The sequence below is a fragment of the Anguilla anguilla genome, chromosome 5 (assembly GCF_013347855.1).
Source record: "Anguilla anguilla isolate fAngAng1 chromosome 5, fAngAng1.pri, whole genome shotgun sequence".
Lineage (NCBI taxonomy): Eukaryota > Metazoa > Chordata > Actinopteri > Anguilliformes > Anguillidae > Anguilla > Anguilla anguilla.
In genome coordinates, this window is record NC_049205.1 from 24,961,295 (window position 1) to 24,979,026 (window position 17,732).

The 17,732-nt window shown below is 39.6% G+C and overlaps 1 protein-coding gene across 2 annotated transcripts in view; it reads right to left on the reverse strand.

Annotated features, from left to right (window-relative positions):
• Positions 1-3,492: 3,492 nt before the first annotated feature.
• Positions 3,493-17,732, reverse strand: part of LOC118228446 — a 111,727-nt gene continuing 97,487 nt past the window's right edge. Inside the window, exons 2-7 of one of the 2 annotated variants that reach the window (XM_035419972.1) lie at positions 7,682-7,957; positions 7,397-7,491; positions 7,044-7,285; positions 6,847-6,906; positions 6,669-6,748; positions 3,493-6,557 (exon numbers count right to left, since the gene is read on the reverse strand). In XM_035419972.1, coding sequence (XP_035275863.1) covers positions 4,178-5,452 — 1,275 coding nt within the window. In that variant the 5' untranslated portion in view covers positions 5,453-6,557; positions 6,669-6,748; positions 6,847-6,906; ... (1 more) ...; positions 7,397-7,491; positions 7,682-7,957 and the 3' untranslated portion in view covers positions 3,493-4,177. Of the gene's footprint in view, positions 6,749-6,846; positions 6,907-7,043; positions 7,286-7,396; positions 7,586-7,681; positions 7,958-17,732 lie in introns of those variants that run through there. The other variant, XM_035419971.1, reaches the window with a different exon arrangement.

Here is a 17,732-nt window from a genome sequence, read left to right on the forward strand (position 1 = left end):
AAACATAGGTTCAATAGTGAAAGTGTTGCTTTCATCTGGCTGCAGATCGGGATTTGTGTCAACCAGAAATTTCACAGCCTTAAGTTCGGTGGTCATGATTTTGACAAAGCCTGTGTGATAGAATTCTTCAAAGGTGTTGAAGTTTGGTGGTTTTAACTCACAATCATTGTAATGAGGAAGGAATAACTGTAGAAAACTGTGGTAATATTTATCAGGATTTTTTGTGCGTGAGAAGCGGGCATAACGCAACAGCAGCATCTGTGCGTGTCCTCTTCATTACAAATCCTAAGTCCTTATCCAGTTTTATGATGTTAGGTGATGACTTGTCTGATTTTGACAGAATTCTGTACTGTGATGCAAAGGTTGCCAAACACATTTCAGGAAATGCTTCTGTTTTTGGTCTTCCTTTGTATTTGTCTGTGATGCTGTTCATCCATATGCTGTCTTTTTCAGGGTTAATACATTCAAGTAGCAATAATCCCATTTCTCTCTCTTGCTTAGATATATAAGATATTATATACATAATGCAAGAGTAGGCGTCAACAACATACTGAATATCCATATTTGCATTCCAGCATCTGAGAAGGTGTGTGTTATACTGATTTATCCAAACATCGGATGGTTTTCTCTGTAAAACAACATTGGTTTTTTTTGTCATGCGTATGTATGCAGCTTCAAACAGCTCCTGGGATATACCAATTGTTGGAAAACATGGGAGCCAGTTTACCCTTCTGAGGTGTCTCACATTGTAGTGGGCCAGTTACAGACAACATTGATTGTTTACCACTACACTCAGTTAAATTAACCTTTTAATCACACCCTTTGTGCTACATCCTCTACCCCCTTGCCCAGTCAAATTGTCTCACTTTGATATGCAGTACCATTGTGTGATATCCTCTACCCCCTACTTCAGTCCAACTCCCCCACACCTTGTTTCTTCCCCACCAATGTCTGATTACCTCCCCCCCCCCTTTCCCCGTGATGTGTTTAAGATAACCATTTGGCCCTTTGTTTCCTTGAAGGAACAGGGTATAAGTATTCACTGTCTCCGTCATTTGTTGGTTCTGTGTTTATCTGTACTTGGGTAACAGACCCACTAGTTCCTTTGCTACATTAAACGACCTATTTTGAAACGAAGACGTGCCTGCATTTATTTTTCTACTTACAAAAGTACGGCGGAATAAATTGAACTCTTAAAAATTCCACACCAATAGATGCAAAGAGGGAATCTGCAGAGTCAAAAGATGTGTCAGCATTCATCACAATTTGCCGTACTCTCTCCATAATCTGTCCTGCAAGTTCCATTGAAAGCCTTGGGTGATTGATTTGTTGTTGTGGTTCTTTCTGGTTAGGCTCACTATTGTGGTGCATTTGTTCTTCAGAAATTTTATTCCTTGTGATGAAAGTGTTTTTTGATGGTGGCCTTGGGAAGTTAAAGCGACAGACAGTTTTGTTTTTTCTGCAGCTCTTTGAATGCCTTTTGCTGTGTTGTTGCACAGTAGAGACAATGTCGTGCATTTCCTTATCATCAACAGGTGGCATTTCACATGTCACATATTGATCAACAAATGCTACAACATCTGCATCATCAGCTTTATCAACTTGAGGTGCATTTTCAACCCAGAATAGACAATGAGTATGAGGTGAACCTCGTTGTTGAAATTCCACTCTGTAGAAGTAGTCAACAATTTTTCCAATTGGTTGAGCTGGTGAGATGATGACATCTTTAAGGAAACAATGAAAGCGATAATCAAACATTCTGGCAGCTGTTACGGGATTCTTTCTCAAGAGATCACATCTCTCTGACCAGTCCAGATGATCAGCATTTATATGTTTCCCTTCTAGCCGGAGGAAAATTTCCAATGTCTCTTTCCATCGCATGTCAGCAGAAGAAAATGAACAAAACCATGTTGGGATTCCAAGTTGTCTGACCATTGCAAAAAGATCTTTCTGAACACTTTGCCAGAAAGCAGGTGTGCCTCTGATAGGTTTCATGAATTTGTATCCCTTGTCAAAATTGAGAATTCTTTGAAGTGAATCTTTGTTCATTAGCATGTCTGGTGCAATTTTTTTAACACTAACACAAACGAGAACAGCAACAACAGTTATTGAAATATCTACACAAGGTCAACTTTTCTTCCCTAATATCATTAAAAGTACCGGTTCCTTTGGGGAAAAGAACAGGAAAGCATTTTGATTCATTGCCTTCATTGGTTAATAATCTGACTGGATTGTTGTCTTGTGCTGGGGCCAGAGACAAGATTCCATCAAAGTGCTGATCCATCACCTCTTGGACAATATCAACAGGTTGTAAACATGTATCATTGAACATTCCATGTTGCTGTGTATCATGTATTGATTCATCAATGTCTTCATCATCTGGTTTTGTTTCAGTGGATTGTTCATCAGTAGCGTTTTCTGGATTAACCTCAACATAGGTTTCATTGTCAAAAGACATAGCTTCACGTGTGCTGATTTATGTCATCATTTTCATTGGGTTGTTCAATTTTGTTCAGTGGATTAATCCATTCGTTGTTGAAGGTAATTTCTTTATACCATGGGTTATGTTGTTTCAAATACGAGAAAGCTTTATGAATAGCAGCAGTGTTTACATATTGATATTCATAGTGGCCTTTGTATGTTAACTTTCTCTTTAATTTCACACGGATCATTAAATCATCATGCTCTGGTCTTGGAAGTATACTTGCAATCTGAGGGACATTAGATGGTACACACGTGACAGGTCCATGAACACCATTTTGTCCCCCTTTAAAGCAAGCGTCTTCATAAAAGGAATGTTTATTGCAATCAAATGTTGTTCCAACGAATTTAAGTTCTTCAGCTGTGGTGGAATGGGATCCAAAACCAAATTATACACTTTCCGGAAGCATTCTGCCATCAAGAAGTTTTCTGAGACGTGTAACAAATCCACAGTGTACTATTAGGATCTGTACAGTGTTTTACAGAGGTGCTTTCGTATTTGTGAAGGTACATTTCAGTAATGCATTTACTGGCTAATGAAGCTATAGCATTCCCTCTTTTTCCATATGTGGCTTTTTTACATTGTATGACTTGATGTTTAAACAATTGTCGATGGCATACGGAGCACACATATTGGGGACCAGTCCTAACCTTGTATTTGAATTTCTGAACAATGTAGTCCATTTGTTGTCTTTGTTTCTTTGATTCAATCCTTCTGGTAATATTGTACTGTTTCAGATTTTCCTTGTGTTGTTCATCAGTGGCATATTTGTCTATGCTGTATCGTTTTGTACTTGCATGGTGTTGTTGATCAGTGGCATATTTGTCTATGCTGTATTGTTTCACAGTTGTGCGGTGTTGGTCATGAGTGGCATATTTGTCTATGCTGTATTGTTTTGTACTTGCACGGTGTTGTTTATCAGTGGCATATTTTTCTATGCTGCACTTTTTCTTATTTGCACGGTGTTGTTCATCAGTGGCATATCTGTGTGCACTGTATTTTTTCACATTTGTCCGGTGTTGGGCATCAGTGGCGTATTTGTTTATGCTGCCTTCTTTTCAGTTTTCTTGTAGTTTTCATCTTCATTGTATCTTTTAATTCCTATTTTATTTTTTGCATTTTGGAATTGTTTGTTTATTTCATATTGTTTGTTTTTTCTGTCAAGCTCACGTCGACTTGAAGAACTCCTTATCTGATGTGACTGAGGGCATTCATTGGATTTGTTGCAGAGTTTAGTGCATAGGGCAGAATTGTGATGCTTAACGCATGTAACTACTTCGTAATGAGACGCGTTGCAGTGATTAGGTATATAGCTGTGTGAATTGTCTTTCCATTTGCTGTGGAATACTTGAACCACTTGTTGCGACTGTATGTTAAAACATCAACTCCAAAGAGATCTGCAGCTGCTTGTATTTCACCTCAGATGCCCAAGTTTTAACATATTTCATGCGTGATGCTTTCACATAGTTTTCAACAGAAAAATATCAATCTTTGAGAATAGGAGCATGCTGTGATGCATTTGTTTCCATATGTTTAACCACAGCTAGTCGGATTTTTCTGTGATGACCTTCACTTCCACTAATGGAAAATGACAGAGCTCTGAAAAAGCAGTTACCATCACCTACAATAGCCTTTGTCTCACAAGGATCTTTCATTGGGACATTCATTGGAACTGGTTCTTGTGTATCAACATATTCAGGTTGTGGATGATGTTAATTTTTGAACAAAGTGGTTTTTTTTTTGCTCCATAGTGAAAGGAGAGAATGTGAGACATGGGCTTTCCATTTCATTGAAAAAAACAACTTCATCTGCATTTGGATTAAGCATTGTTGGATTGCTCTTAGATTTCATGTCGTAATGTAATTGATATTGTTTTGATCTGTTCAAATGTACTATCAACCTTTGAAATGGCTTTTGACAGCCCTTGCATATATCTAGGGAAGTTATTGTTAGGGTATCACTGGTATTATTGGCTTCATGTAAATTGTGGGATTTAGGACCTATATTTTGAATCTGGAGATTACTGGTGATAGCTGCAAGATCTGTTCTTTTCTGATTTTCTTTGGCCTGCTTACATATTGTGTCATTTGTTCTGGGACAATCTCTTTCTGTGTTTTTATTTACATTACATGGTGAAACATTTTTTCCTGTGACATCTACAGAATTACCCTGCAACTGTCTTTTCCTTGTAACTTTCATGTGTATTGCACTGGCTTCAATTGGAGTGGACTCTTTCTCTTTCTGACATGGTAGAGGTTGTTGTTCAACATGGTTTAGGCCTACGATGACCTCAGTTTGCTTATGTTTTTGCATTTTTTGACGTTTGGCAGCTTGCCATACAGGTTTTTGGTCTGTGTGTTTCACAATTACTTCTTGATACAAAGATTGCATGTTGTAATGTAATTGACATTGTTTTGACCTGCGCAAATGTACCAGCAGCCTTTGAAATGGCTTTTGACAGCTGTTGCATACATCTGGCAAAGTTATTGCTACGGTATCACTGGTATTATTGCCTTCATCTAAATTCTTGGATTTAGGAGCGTAATTTTGAATCTGGACATTAATGGTGGTAGCTGCAAGCTCTGTTCTTTTCTGGTTTTCTGTGGTCTGTGTACATATGGTTTTATTTGTTATGGGACAATCTCTTTCTGTGTTGTGTAAATCATTTCCAATGAGCTCAAACATTTGTGCTAAAGACCTAGGAGTCTTATACGTGCCAGTCTTGTATGCATCCACCAAAACAATTGTTTTGTCAACATCAACATTAGAAACAGGAATGAGGCTTTCAAAATGATGGCCATTGTATGCCAACACCAATGGAACATGAGTATCTCTTGCATTTGCTGGATCTATTGCATCTGCAGATATTACATATATTGGACTATGAGATTGAGCAGTCGTTGTTTTCCAAGGTGTGTTGAAAACAAGGATATCTTTCTTAGTAGTATGAGCACAACTAAGGATAGCCATATCACCAAAATAGTCTAGGTCATATTGGTTAGTTGTTTGCAAAATTTGCCATGCTTCTCTCCACTGCTGTTCTGTATATATGTTTGGATAGTATGTAGATGCCTTAATTTTCTGTTCACCTACAGTATTCCAGACCTTTCTATAGTGCTCAGGCCTTTCTGTCAAATGTTCTGCAAAACATTCTCTTGCATTTATGTTATCAATAATGGATTCATACAAGCAATTACCATTGGCCTTGTTTGGATTGCTACTTCTAAGTTGGATACCATGCTGCTCTGCTATGCTAATTGCCGTCTGAAATACCTCCTCTTATGTGGTTCTTGCCCTTTCTTATGGCAAGTACTGCAGCTGGTCTGCTGTTTATTTCCTTTTGTTTGTTTTCAATATCAGTATGAGCTACTGTCTGTAAGCACACTGTTATGGCCTGAATCTCCCCCACTTGTGTCATGCACAGAAGGCATCCCCCTTTGTTGTCCTGTGTATTTGGTGTCTTACTTGCCAATGATTTCACCCCATTTGGCTCACAAGCTATTGGCAATGTGTTGTCATCACGCACTTCTGCAATACTAAACTTATTGGGACATTCAAAAGTGGGCTGGAAGGGAACACAGAAATTAGATACCATCATCCAGCTATATACCCCGTGTATGTGTTGTGTATCCTGAAGCCCTTTGCCTACTTCTGAAAGCATGTGACCCCCTTGCCCCTGACCAGCAACACTTCCTTCATCCCTACCAAACTTCTGTTTCTATACTATTTGACTAGCCAACTCCTGTTTCAGTGCTCTCTCAGTAGGCAACTCCTGCTTCTGTTCTATCTGTGTAACACTGGTGTTTATGTTTCCCATCTTTCTCCTCCTTACTACCTTATCCCTAACATCTTCCTGTCCTACAACTTCTTTGACCCTGTCAACTACTACCAAAGGCCTACGACCCACATGCCCTGAACCAACAGCACTTAGCTTTTTGATGTGCAGGGATTTCTTCTCAGCCACGGACTGAGGTGCTGGGTCATGGACAGGCTTGGCGTTCTGGCGGTAGGCCAAAGGGTAACATAGGACGTATGTGTCAAAGATGCGTTCCATCCTACCCCCATTGACAATTTGCTGTAAACACAAGTTGATGTTAGGAGTTAATTACGTTGAATACTTACGGAATACTTTTTAGAAAACGTAATTGAACAGTTCAACAAAGTGTATACATCAACAGAAACGTACTTGCTGTATGTCAACAAACAGTCCTTTGGCAGCATGCTGACGTATACAATGACGCCGGTCCCGGACCTGAATCCTCACATCTAGAAACAAGCACAAACAACATGACTTAAATGAAATATGGGTCTCCAATGTAACAGTAACACATCAGGACACAGACACATTGGCATGCAAGAATTACCTGGAACAGTAGGGACCAGATGCGTCCATTGGTCATGGTCGACATACTTCATTTTAACAGCTGCACACAAGAACATACAGACATACGGGTTTAGAAAAACCAAAAAAAGAGAGAAAAAAACAGAGACACAACATTGTTCAAACATTGGACACCACTAACAATGGACAATTTTATGTAACACACAGAGCAGTTATTACCTGGAAAGGGCCGATAGGATGTTGCTGAGCGTTGAGATCGATCAACACACTGTGGCTGTGATGAAGTACCATGCTCCTTCTTGTTTTTGTGGAAGCATCATTTGAGTGTAGGATGCACTCTAAGTGGCACAGGATTGACAGGAATGTGCAGGATGCTGTATGAAGTGTTCCAAATGAAGTCCGCAAGGAGAGGCATATCTTCGTCATCACTTAGGTGTACCAGATCCTGACACCACAGATGCCTTAAACAAAAAGTAATGGCAATAATAATTAAGTCCCAGAGAAATATGCATAAGAATGTACTATGTACTCCAAGAACAGTGATGTTGTATCCACAACTTCTTGGAATATACCTTTTGGATGGCTGGAAAACATTGTTTGTTGAGAAGTACCGCACCCCCATCTTTGCTGCAACTCGGTGATATTCCTGCTTTAGCAGAAGCTGGTACTCCAGTGTTGCATGTACATGTCGTATGGGGAAATCCACCACAAACACCGAGAAATAACAAATTGCTATTAGCACTAAAACAAAACCTACTTAATTTCTGTGACTATTACTACTCCCTTTGTGAACACATAACATTCTACTGAAGGACATCACTGCCTTTGTCTGAGTGTGTTTATGATTTCACACATACCTTGTTTGGCCAGTGCAATGCAACACTGAGGAGAGTCCCAAAGGCCCTGGCAGCCTCCTCAATAGTGCGACTTGAGGTCATGTTGTTCCCTGGGGCAAGCAGACACACTGCATCCGGAGTACGTGGAGTATCACCAAGATGGGTGATCTCCAAACGCAATGCTGTTGCATCTCCTCCAGGTGTGGCCATAAAACCAAAGGACAGCCGACCCTCTGGCATGTTCACAACTCCATCAGCAAAAGTTCTGAGATGGGAATCGCCAACAACGAACACAAACTACATAAAGAAAACACAAATCAAACATGTTACTACAGGAAGCAAAAGATAAATCAAACACGTTAATAAATAAGATAATGAATGTTGTTACAACACTAAGCGATGTAACAACCTTGCATGTATCCAATTATATTGTATGACATGCTATACAGTACATAACACAGTATTAGATGCTATAGACTACATAAGGCACTTTTGCATACATCATCTCTTTCTCATTGGTGTGACATTTGTCAGGAAACACAGTCTTGTGCTGATGCCCACTGATGTCTGACACAGGCCATTGACGGTCTTTATGACGTGAGCCACACCCTGCCATGGCTTAACAGGAAGAACTATATTAACTTCATGCCACTTAAAAAATACATAGCATTACTGCTGCTACTTGTTGTTTGCACATCAAAGTCATTGACACCTGGTACAATGTTACATGTTCACACTGTGATGATCCGTTTGCCATGAACATGGAGGCCACTTAAGCCGCGTTTCGATCACTTTCCCCAGGAACTAGGAACCTTTTGAGGAACTCAGTGCGTTTCCACCGCAGGAACCAGGGTCTAAATTAGGTTCCGGGGATTTTACCACCAAAAAACGTCCCTGCTCGGGGGGTAGTACTTTCCAAAAGTACAGGAACTTTTGGGGTGGAGCGCAAGCGCTGAATGTTTCTGATCGACTACTCGCCGTATTTTATTTCAACCGCCATTTTAAAAAATCTGCAGCCGCAAACCGATTTATTTTCATAATAATAACTTGAATTCATATAACTTGTATGTTATGCGGTGCAGTAGCCTACTTTTGGTTATAGCCTGCCAACGTCTTGGAACAGATGAGAAATTAAAAGACTGAGGATTATAACGTGTGCTCTTCTGTTCTTTTCTTGCTTTAATATTCATTTTATAAAATGTTAAGCATTCGTGCTGGAACAGCATATTATGTACCAAAACATTCAAACGGTTTAATTCAGTTGCTGAATATTTTCTTCCGGATTTTCTTTGTTAGCCCGTTATAATTGACTCAAAACGTTTGACACAGTTATGTGAGGTATGCGGTAGTTCTGCGTAATTTACATTGGGGATACAGTAAAAGCAAACTGGAAATCACCTTCCGCACTTTTTGTCAGGGTAAAATAACAGGTTAATTCTAGTAATCGTCCCTTTTGCTTTTTCAGACTGCCATAATTTTACTCTTCGATTCTTCAGTTCCATAAAAAGACCAGGAAGACTAGACATGGACTCTAATTTATGGTGCATGGTTCGCATCTGGAGGGCACACTTCGCTGCTCTGCTAGCAGTAACTTTGCAAACGTGGTTGTACCACTGCAATATAAATTTTCACACAAGTCTGAATTTTCATTCTATTTATTCTTGTCATTTTGCGATTAGCCTACATGGAAATGACGATGAGAGTCGAATTCATCAATTCAACAGCAAATTGTTTACGACGTGTGCATGTTTTCTGCTGTTGTTACCAGTTATTTGTGGAATGTGAATGCATTCTGTCGCCTCGGATGTCAAAACATGAAAGTGAATGTTTGCATAAAAACATAATGAATGTGTTTGAGAGGATATATAAAACAGTTACAATCTGTATATTGGTTTGTTATATCCTGTTTGTTGCATAACAATGGTCCAAGTCAAACCACCAATGAGAGTTTTGCTTGACAACAGTAAAATAATATGCCCAAACGGCTGTGGATAAAATTTCAATTTCAGGTGATTAAGTCGATAAAAATCAATAAATACTAAAGTAACCATATATAGTCATTATTGGTACCCCCCGTTGTATAAGTGGAATAAACCCCTCCGGGCTGTCCCGTTATTGGAAAATAACGTACTTCAGTGGCAGTATGGAGTTACAGAAGAAATCATAGGACAGATGGACCGACGACGACAACGCTTTTTCATACATCAGCGGACTAATTTGCCTAATCGTTGCGGGACTTTAGACCGCGGTGGAAACACAGACAACAATGGTCTGAAGGAACCTTTTAGGTCCTTGAAAAGTAGTTCCTAGGACTAAAAGTTCTGGGTATTTCGGGTGGAAAAGCGGCTTTAGTCCTTCCATTCATCTCATAATCTGCCTTATAGCTTCTTTAAAATAAAGAGCAAACAACAACTTTCACCACTTAGCGCACGTGCCATATCTGGCCACTCCTTGGCCATTTAGGGGGTACCCTATTTAAAGCTTTGTAACCCCAGATGTGAACACCACAGACACTTGAAAAATGGTTTAAATGAAGCAAGATATTTGTACCATTTAGAATACTAGCTTAGATTACTTTATATTCATAATTTTGGAAGAAATAAAGTGGCACAAATGCAACTGTCTAGGCAAAAAATCTAAAATGAATTTGCTGTTTTTTAGTTCGCAATGAAATACTGGGAGATTGCATATAGCCTATGCAGCAGGTTAAAGTATACCAAAAAATTCTTGACCACAAGTTCATAAAATGTAAGGGTGGATATATATAAGTACTACAGATCTAAGAAGCAAAAACTAAGCAGTGTACCCAGCATTTCCAAATCTACCCAAAATGTCTGAATTATGCATTGCTGCAAATCACAACAAATTCACATATTTCACTACAAATCAACTGTTTTTACTGAAGGAACTCACTGTGCATCATTTTCAAGTGGTAATTACAAGCTTTCTGTCAGTACAGTGGTCTAAAATAGCTAGGGGTCCAGAAACAAATCCAAAATCTCTCCAAAACGGAACATAATGCTTTTTGTCCACTGTAAAGCATATACATGAGTCCCTTACGAAGGTTTAAGATGATATCAGATTTAAACATAATGCACAAATATTGTCACAATGCTGCACAGTACCTAAAAGTGTAATAATTAACTCTTGTATGTATTTCTACACTCTGTCCTCTCGCATGTTTTCTTGTATGGGAATGGGACGATATGAAAACAATTTTCAACCCTCCACCACATTTTGGCAATGTTCCAACCAGAGACTGTAAAAAATATGGACAAAGCTACTGTGACGCCACCCATTGACTCTCCGTGGGTCTCTAAAACCCATTTTGAAGCTCAATGGCAGGCATGGCCATGTTGTCGATTTGGAGCCAAAACCATAGAGTTAAGCGGTTCTGTGATTTTTGCAATGTGATTGACAGTCTGGTGCGGAAAAGCCCATCACCTGAACGAACGATTGCAGAACGAACTTGAGGCTAGCTGACTGTCTGCCGTTATGTTTTAAAATATATTATCAAATGTTTACGGAGTTTAATTTCCATCCGTGACTGTACTGTGTCATGTAATCACGTTATATGTATGACATTAATAATACAATTATGTTCAGTTATCTTCAATTTAGGTTTCTCAGCAAAACAAATATGCTTATAGCATATCAGCTTGCCAGTGAGCTAGGTAGGCTATCCATGGTTAGCTCACGCATTAGCAATATGAACCACAGGGGAAGAACATCGACTACACTGATGGTCAATCAATCAGATGTGTAGGCTACTGGTCATTTGTAGGCTAATTTTCATATAATTGTCTGGTAGACCTGCTGTTAACCGAGCAAGTTATCGTCGTAGGTTTTCGCCGCAGTCAGTTAATGAGCCAGTAACTGCTACTACTCCATCGCCATTTGTGTTGTTCACTTGCTGGGTGACGCTAGCTGACCGATCGTTCGCAAGTCACTTAAATAGTCAAACAAATAAAAATTAACACTGTCAGCGGTGATTAACAAATCTACCAAGTATTTTAATAACTGATCTGCAGGTGTGTAAATAGCCTACATGATAACGCACTTTGCACAGCAAGTTTTCCACCTGGTGCAGGAAGACAAAAATAATGTACATTGAATTTCGAATTATTATTAGGCTATTTTTTTTTTTTCTTGTAGATCATCAAAACCCACGGAGAAAAGCCAGTATATGCAAGGAGCCCCCAGGACCGATTCTGAGAACCACTGTCTTAAATGCTAAAAACATGGTCCTTTCTAAATGCCAGTCTTACAAAGATGGTTAATTTTGTTAAATTCTGTGTGTGTGATTTCATCGTGTGTTGTATGTTACCCAGCAAATAAACCTTAAGACTCTTAATTTGCTTCGTGAAACTGAAAATTTTGCAGTGTTTATCCCAAAATCGGGATTATAGTAGCTGTGTCACATGCGTGAAGCATGGCCCAGGTAGACATTTACGGAATGTACACGACTGACAAGCCGTCAAACACGTTTGACAGATTGAATATTTGCCGGTTAGGGTTAGCTAGCTAGTCAAATGGCTTGGTAGCCAAAGTTGCAAACTGTTTTAGCATAGGCTACTGCACTACCAAATATAGCAAGCTGATTACGCTTTCTGCCAACTAATTATTTGGTTAAGTAGGCTAAAGGAAATAGTAAAAATGACTCGGCTACCAAAAAACTTCAGAGGAGGATTATTTTATGGTCGTCTAGTGCAGCTGTAAATAGCACACGCCATAATGAAATCACTACGAAATGGGATGCCTGCATTTTCTGACTTCGCACAGGTGGACCGTGGTTGGAGCCGCAATGTCAAGGCCAAGAGACACCACCTCCCACCCCAGTGACCATAGACTGTAGCCCCTACTGTAGCTTAGTCCTCCGCAGTAATCAGGACGTGATGCAAGCTGTACCTTATTGGTCCACAACAAATTTTATAACAGTGCCCAAATGACACAATAAATCATGAAATCGACCCATGGACAGTCATAAGACGAATAAAATACACATATTGTGACTATTTGTTCTCATGAGAAAAAATGATTGACTTTGTATTTTGGCCGCATTTTCACCGTAGACTTACGTGGAAACCGGATATGGAAACACCTATACTGGAGCCAACTGTAGTGGCGCTAGTGAGCAACCAGGAACAACAAGACCAGGAAATGAGCTTCAAAAACGAAGTCTGGTTTTGGCCGCTTGGTTCCAACACTCTCCTCATCACTGTTGTATGCGTCACAAAAAAGATGACACTAATAAGTAACGCTTACATTGCCTTGTGAAATATCCACATTATGTAATACCACTAACCTATTTAAACACACTCAATTTGAAAAATAACGTTCATACCCGAAATATTTCCAGCAGTAATACTTACATAGCAATAATGTGTTCAGTAGATAGAGACAAAGACAGTAAATCAATGACAGTTCTATCCGATTCGGTTTTCTCCAGAAAACGATGTCAGATAGCTGTATCAGCAAACATATGGCTTAGCTATACCCCGAATGCCTCAATAATAAGTAGCCTACTTTCCAAGAAATTACACAATATCGTTGACAACGTTCCGTTAGGTGCAGCATCTTTACTGCTACCACACAGTAAATGTGTAAGTGAATGCGATAAGAAAATTGTCGGGTACGCTAACCTATAAAACGCTATTCCAAAAGAAAAATTAGACATGTTATACATCGTTAGAAAGCTTATACTGTCCTATTGAAGAAATGAATTGTAAATCGGCCAGACTGTACTAAAAAGGGCGACAACGCCGTAAAGAACACGTGTGGCATTATTACACAGTTATTTTGGAAGGTACCCAGGCATCACAAATGCATGTATATTTCACAAACGGATTGTCCAAGACAATATATGACCACTCAGACTCAAACGGGACATCTCTATGCGTAAAACCAATGTTCATTCAATATTTAGTCGCAGATATTGACTATATAGAATGACATGGTATAATTTCTTAAAACGTCTCGTTGGTTGAATTTGCATGAACTATTGCGGAATTATTGAGGAACCGAAATTTGCGTAGTGATTCGGTCCGGTCGGTGCTGACCATACAGGAACCGGTGCCATTAAGGTACCGGTTTTCGGGTACCCAACCCTAGTTATAAGTGATAAGACTTGTATCTGAACTGATTTACCCTGACAAGAACAACAAACATGATATAATCGGCCAATAGATTGTAACTGTTTTATGTATCCCCTCAAACACATTCATTATATTTTTATGTGAACATTCACTTTGATGTCTTGACATCCAAGGCGACTGAATGCATTCACATTCCACAAATAACTGGTAACAACATTTATAGCAGAAAACATGCACACGTCATAAACAATTTGCTGTTGAATTGATTAATTGGACTCTCATCGTCATTTCCATATAATTGCAAAATGACAAGAATAATATTGCTGTGGTACAGCCACCATTTGCTTTCGCCTTCTAGATTCCTTCAAAGTTACTGCTAGCGGAGCGGCTAAACACTTGCTAGTGGAGCAGCTAAATATAGATGCGAACCATGCAGCATAAATTATAAGTCTATAAGTCTAGTCTTCATGGTCTTTTTGTGGAATCGCAGACTAAAATTATGGTAGTTTGAAAAAGCAAAAGGCACGATTACTAGAATTGACTTGTTATTTTACCCTGACAAAAAGTGCGGAAGGCGATTTCCGCATTTCCGCAGGTTTGCATTTTCTATATCCCCAATGTAAATTATGCAGAACTACCGCATACCTGAAACGTTTTCAGTCAATTATAAAGGGCTAACAAAGAAAATCCGGATGGAAATATTCAGCAACCAGCGTTCAAATGTTTTGGTACGTAATATGCTGTCCGAGTACAAAGGCTTAATATTTTATAAAACAGACTTAATGCTAAAGCAAGAAAAGAACAGAAGGGCATACATGTTATAATCCTCAATCTTAATTTCTCATCTGTTCCAAGAAGTTGGCAGGCTATAATCAAAAGTGGGCTACTGCGCCGCAAAATATAAAAAAATATAATTTAAGTTATTATTATGAAAATGATAAATCGGTTTTCAGCTGCAGGTTTTTACTCGACCAATCAGAAATGTTCAGCGCTTTAAGGCCCACCGCCAACGTTCCTGTACTTTTGGAAAGTACTACTCACCGAGCAGGGACTTTTTGGCGGGTAAAATAATGTCCCCGGAACTGAATTTAGACCGTGGTCCCTGCGGTGGAAATGCACTGAGTTCCTCAAAAGGTTCCTAGTTCCCGGGGGAAGTTTGTGCGGTGGAAACACGGCTAAAGTCAGCACTTTGAACCGTGTACTGAGAGGTGAATTACACTGTTGGGCGCAATATATTTATTCGCCTGCGGGCGGCGGTGTAATGATACGTCTGGAAGGGGCCTAGCAGCCAAGTTAACGTTAACCGACTATTTTATATGATCTGAAAGAGCATAGCTCAGGAGGTAAGACCGATTGTCTGGCAGTCGGAGGGTTGCCGGTTCAAACCCCGCCCTGGGCGTGTCGAAGTGTCCTTGAGCAAGACACCTAACCCCTAACCCCTAACTGCTCTGGCGAATGAGAGGCATCAATTGTAAAGCGCTTTGGATAAAAGCGCTATATAAATGCAGTCCATTTACCATTTACCATTTACATTAGCCAACGGTGCAAAGGTAGCTGCATAAACAGTTAATTACAGTGAGTTTTAGCACATTCATTGCAAAACACGTAGCCAAGGTAGCAAGCTATTCGGCTAACAATGAAGACGAGAAACTTACCCCAGGCCTGGTTTGTCAACGCTGGTCTTCAATTAAAACTGTGGTCGTTTTTTAACGTGTCGATTCCAATTGTCTTAATAAACAAATGTTTTAATATAAATTCGACTATCAATGTTCATTATTTGCTTTTTAATTCAATGATGAGAGATATAATGGTTTCACAAGGAAAACTACCTCGAATGAAGGCGCTTGCTAGGTAGCTACGCAAAAGTGAAATGGCGGCCAGGAAGCCTTTGGGCTTTTATCGACGCTGAGAATGCTGGGATTTTTTCTAGACGCCACTGACTAGCAAACTAGGAAAAGGTAGAAGCTGATTGTAGAAATAATCTTCACGCACTTCACCCTATAAATGTCGTGAAATCCTCTCCATTTCACTCATAGCTACCTAGCTATAGCATGTCCTCACCTCTGCAATGTTATTTGTTGTCCTCCGTGTGTCCATACATCTGTACTACCTCATTCAATGCAAGTTTATAAATATGTTCATATTCTTGTGTTTTTATCTGTAAGCCTATGTATTTTATGCTATGTATGTCTCTATGTGCCCCCCCCCCCCCCCCCCCCGTGAAGCCGAAATGAGTTTTGTTTACATATGTGTCTGCACATTGTGTTAATGACAATAAAATAGCATATGTCCCACATTTATTTTGAATCGTATAAGACTCTTCTCCAAACTGTGTAATGCTTTTTCTCAGAGTGCCGCTTTAACATAACTGGATGGCCAGATGTATTCACTCCAATTTCTCCCCTAGATTTGAGACGCGCTAGCAATTAAAAATGCTAAGCGATGGCAAAACCTATACCCTAACTATGAAGCAATTATATAGTCTATGCTACTGCATACTATCTTTTCTTCAAGATCATTCCGATACTTCTATTTGTGGATTTCACAGGGAAGGCATAACTTTGTGGAAAGCAATGAACGCGCATTTACGCAGATACCCACTGTTGCCTTTCACTTAGTTTTACAGCTACCAGTATGCTTTGCTTACACTTTTCTGAGTATCAGGTGTCTATATCTCGGTTTTTCCCCATATATGATTCGCGCAGACATATAGAAGCGTGAGATACGCTTGTATCCACCGACATAGTGCACATGAGAACTATAGTCTCTGACATGTGAACATTTCCAGCCTATTTGTTGTTGCGTAGTAAGTGTAGCTGCTTGTCTCTGAGAATAATGTGAGGACAAGCATTTGATTGTTCATCCTGCATCCTAATGTATATTGGCCCTGTTGTTTTAAAGACATATGAATGCAGCCATTGGTCTCCTCCTCATCTTCATCATCACACTATTGTTAATATAAGTGGGTGCTTTTAATGCAAAGTGGTCATCATTGCACGAACGCGTCAGATCTCCGCTCCACAGGAGAGCCATTCACACGTCTGGCCACTCCGGAGGACAGGCATTCACACGTCTGGGTACCACCGCTCAGTGGCGCACTGCCTAACTATCAAGCTATTGTATAGTCTATGCTGCTGCATACCATCTTTTCTTCAACATCATTCCGATACTTTTATTTGCTGGATTGATAGGGAAGGCATAAGTTTGTAGAAGGCAATGCACGTGCATTTACGGAGATACCTGACATTGCCTTTCACTTTACTCACTGGCTGTCATTCTGTTGGACCGTTTATACTCACTCTGTTTATACTATACATCCTGTCAATATTCTTCATATTCTATATACCTTTCCTTTTCGCACCTTTCATATTCTACATAGGCTATATACAGTCCCCTCCAAAAGTATTGGAACAGCAAGGCCAATTCCTTTTATTTTTGCAATACATTCAATACATTTGGGGTTGAGATAAAAAGATGAACATGAGACAAGAGTTCAGAATTTCAGCTTTTATTTCCTGGTATTTACACCTAGATGTGTTAAAGTACTTAGAACATAGCACCTTTTGGTATCAGACCACCCAATTTTTAGGTGAGCAAAAGTATTGGAAGAGAGAGTATTTAAGTAAATGAAAGTAAATAACACTTAATATTTGGTAGCATATCCCTTGCTTGCAATAACTGCATCAAGCCTGCGACCCATTGACATCACCAAACTGTTGAATTCTTCTTTTGTGATGCTTTTCCAGGCTTTTACTGCAGCCTCTTTCAGTTGTTGTTTGTTTCGGGGTTTTTTTTCCCTTCTATCTCCTCTTCAGGAGGTGAAATGCATGCTCAATTGGGTTAAGGTCTGGTGATTGACTTGGCCAGTCCAAAACCTTCCACTTTTTCTCACTAATGAAGTCCTTTGTTGTGTTGGCAGTGTGTTTTGGGTCATTGTCTTGCTGCATGATGAAGTTCCTCCCAATTAGTTTGGACGC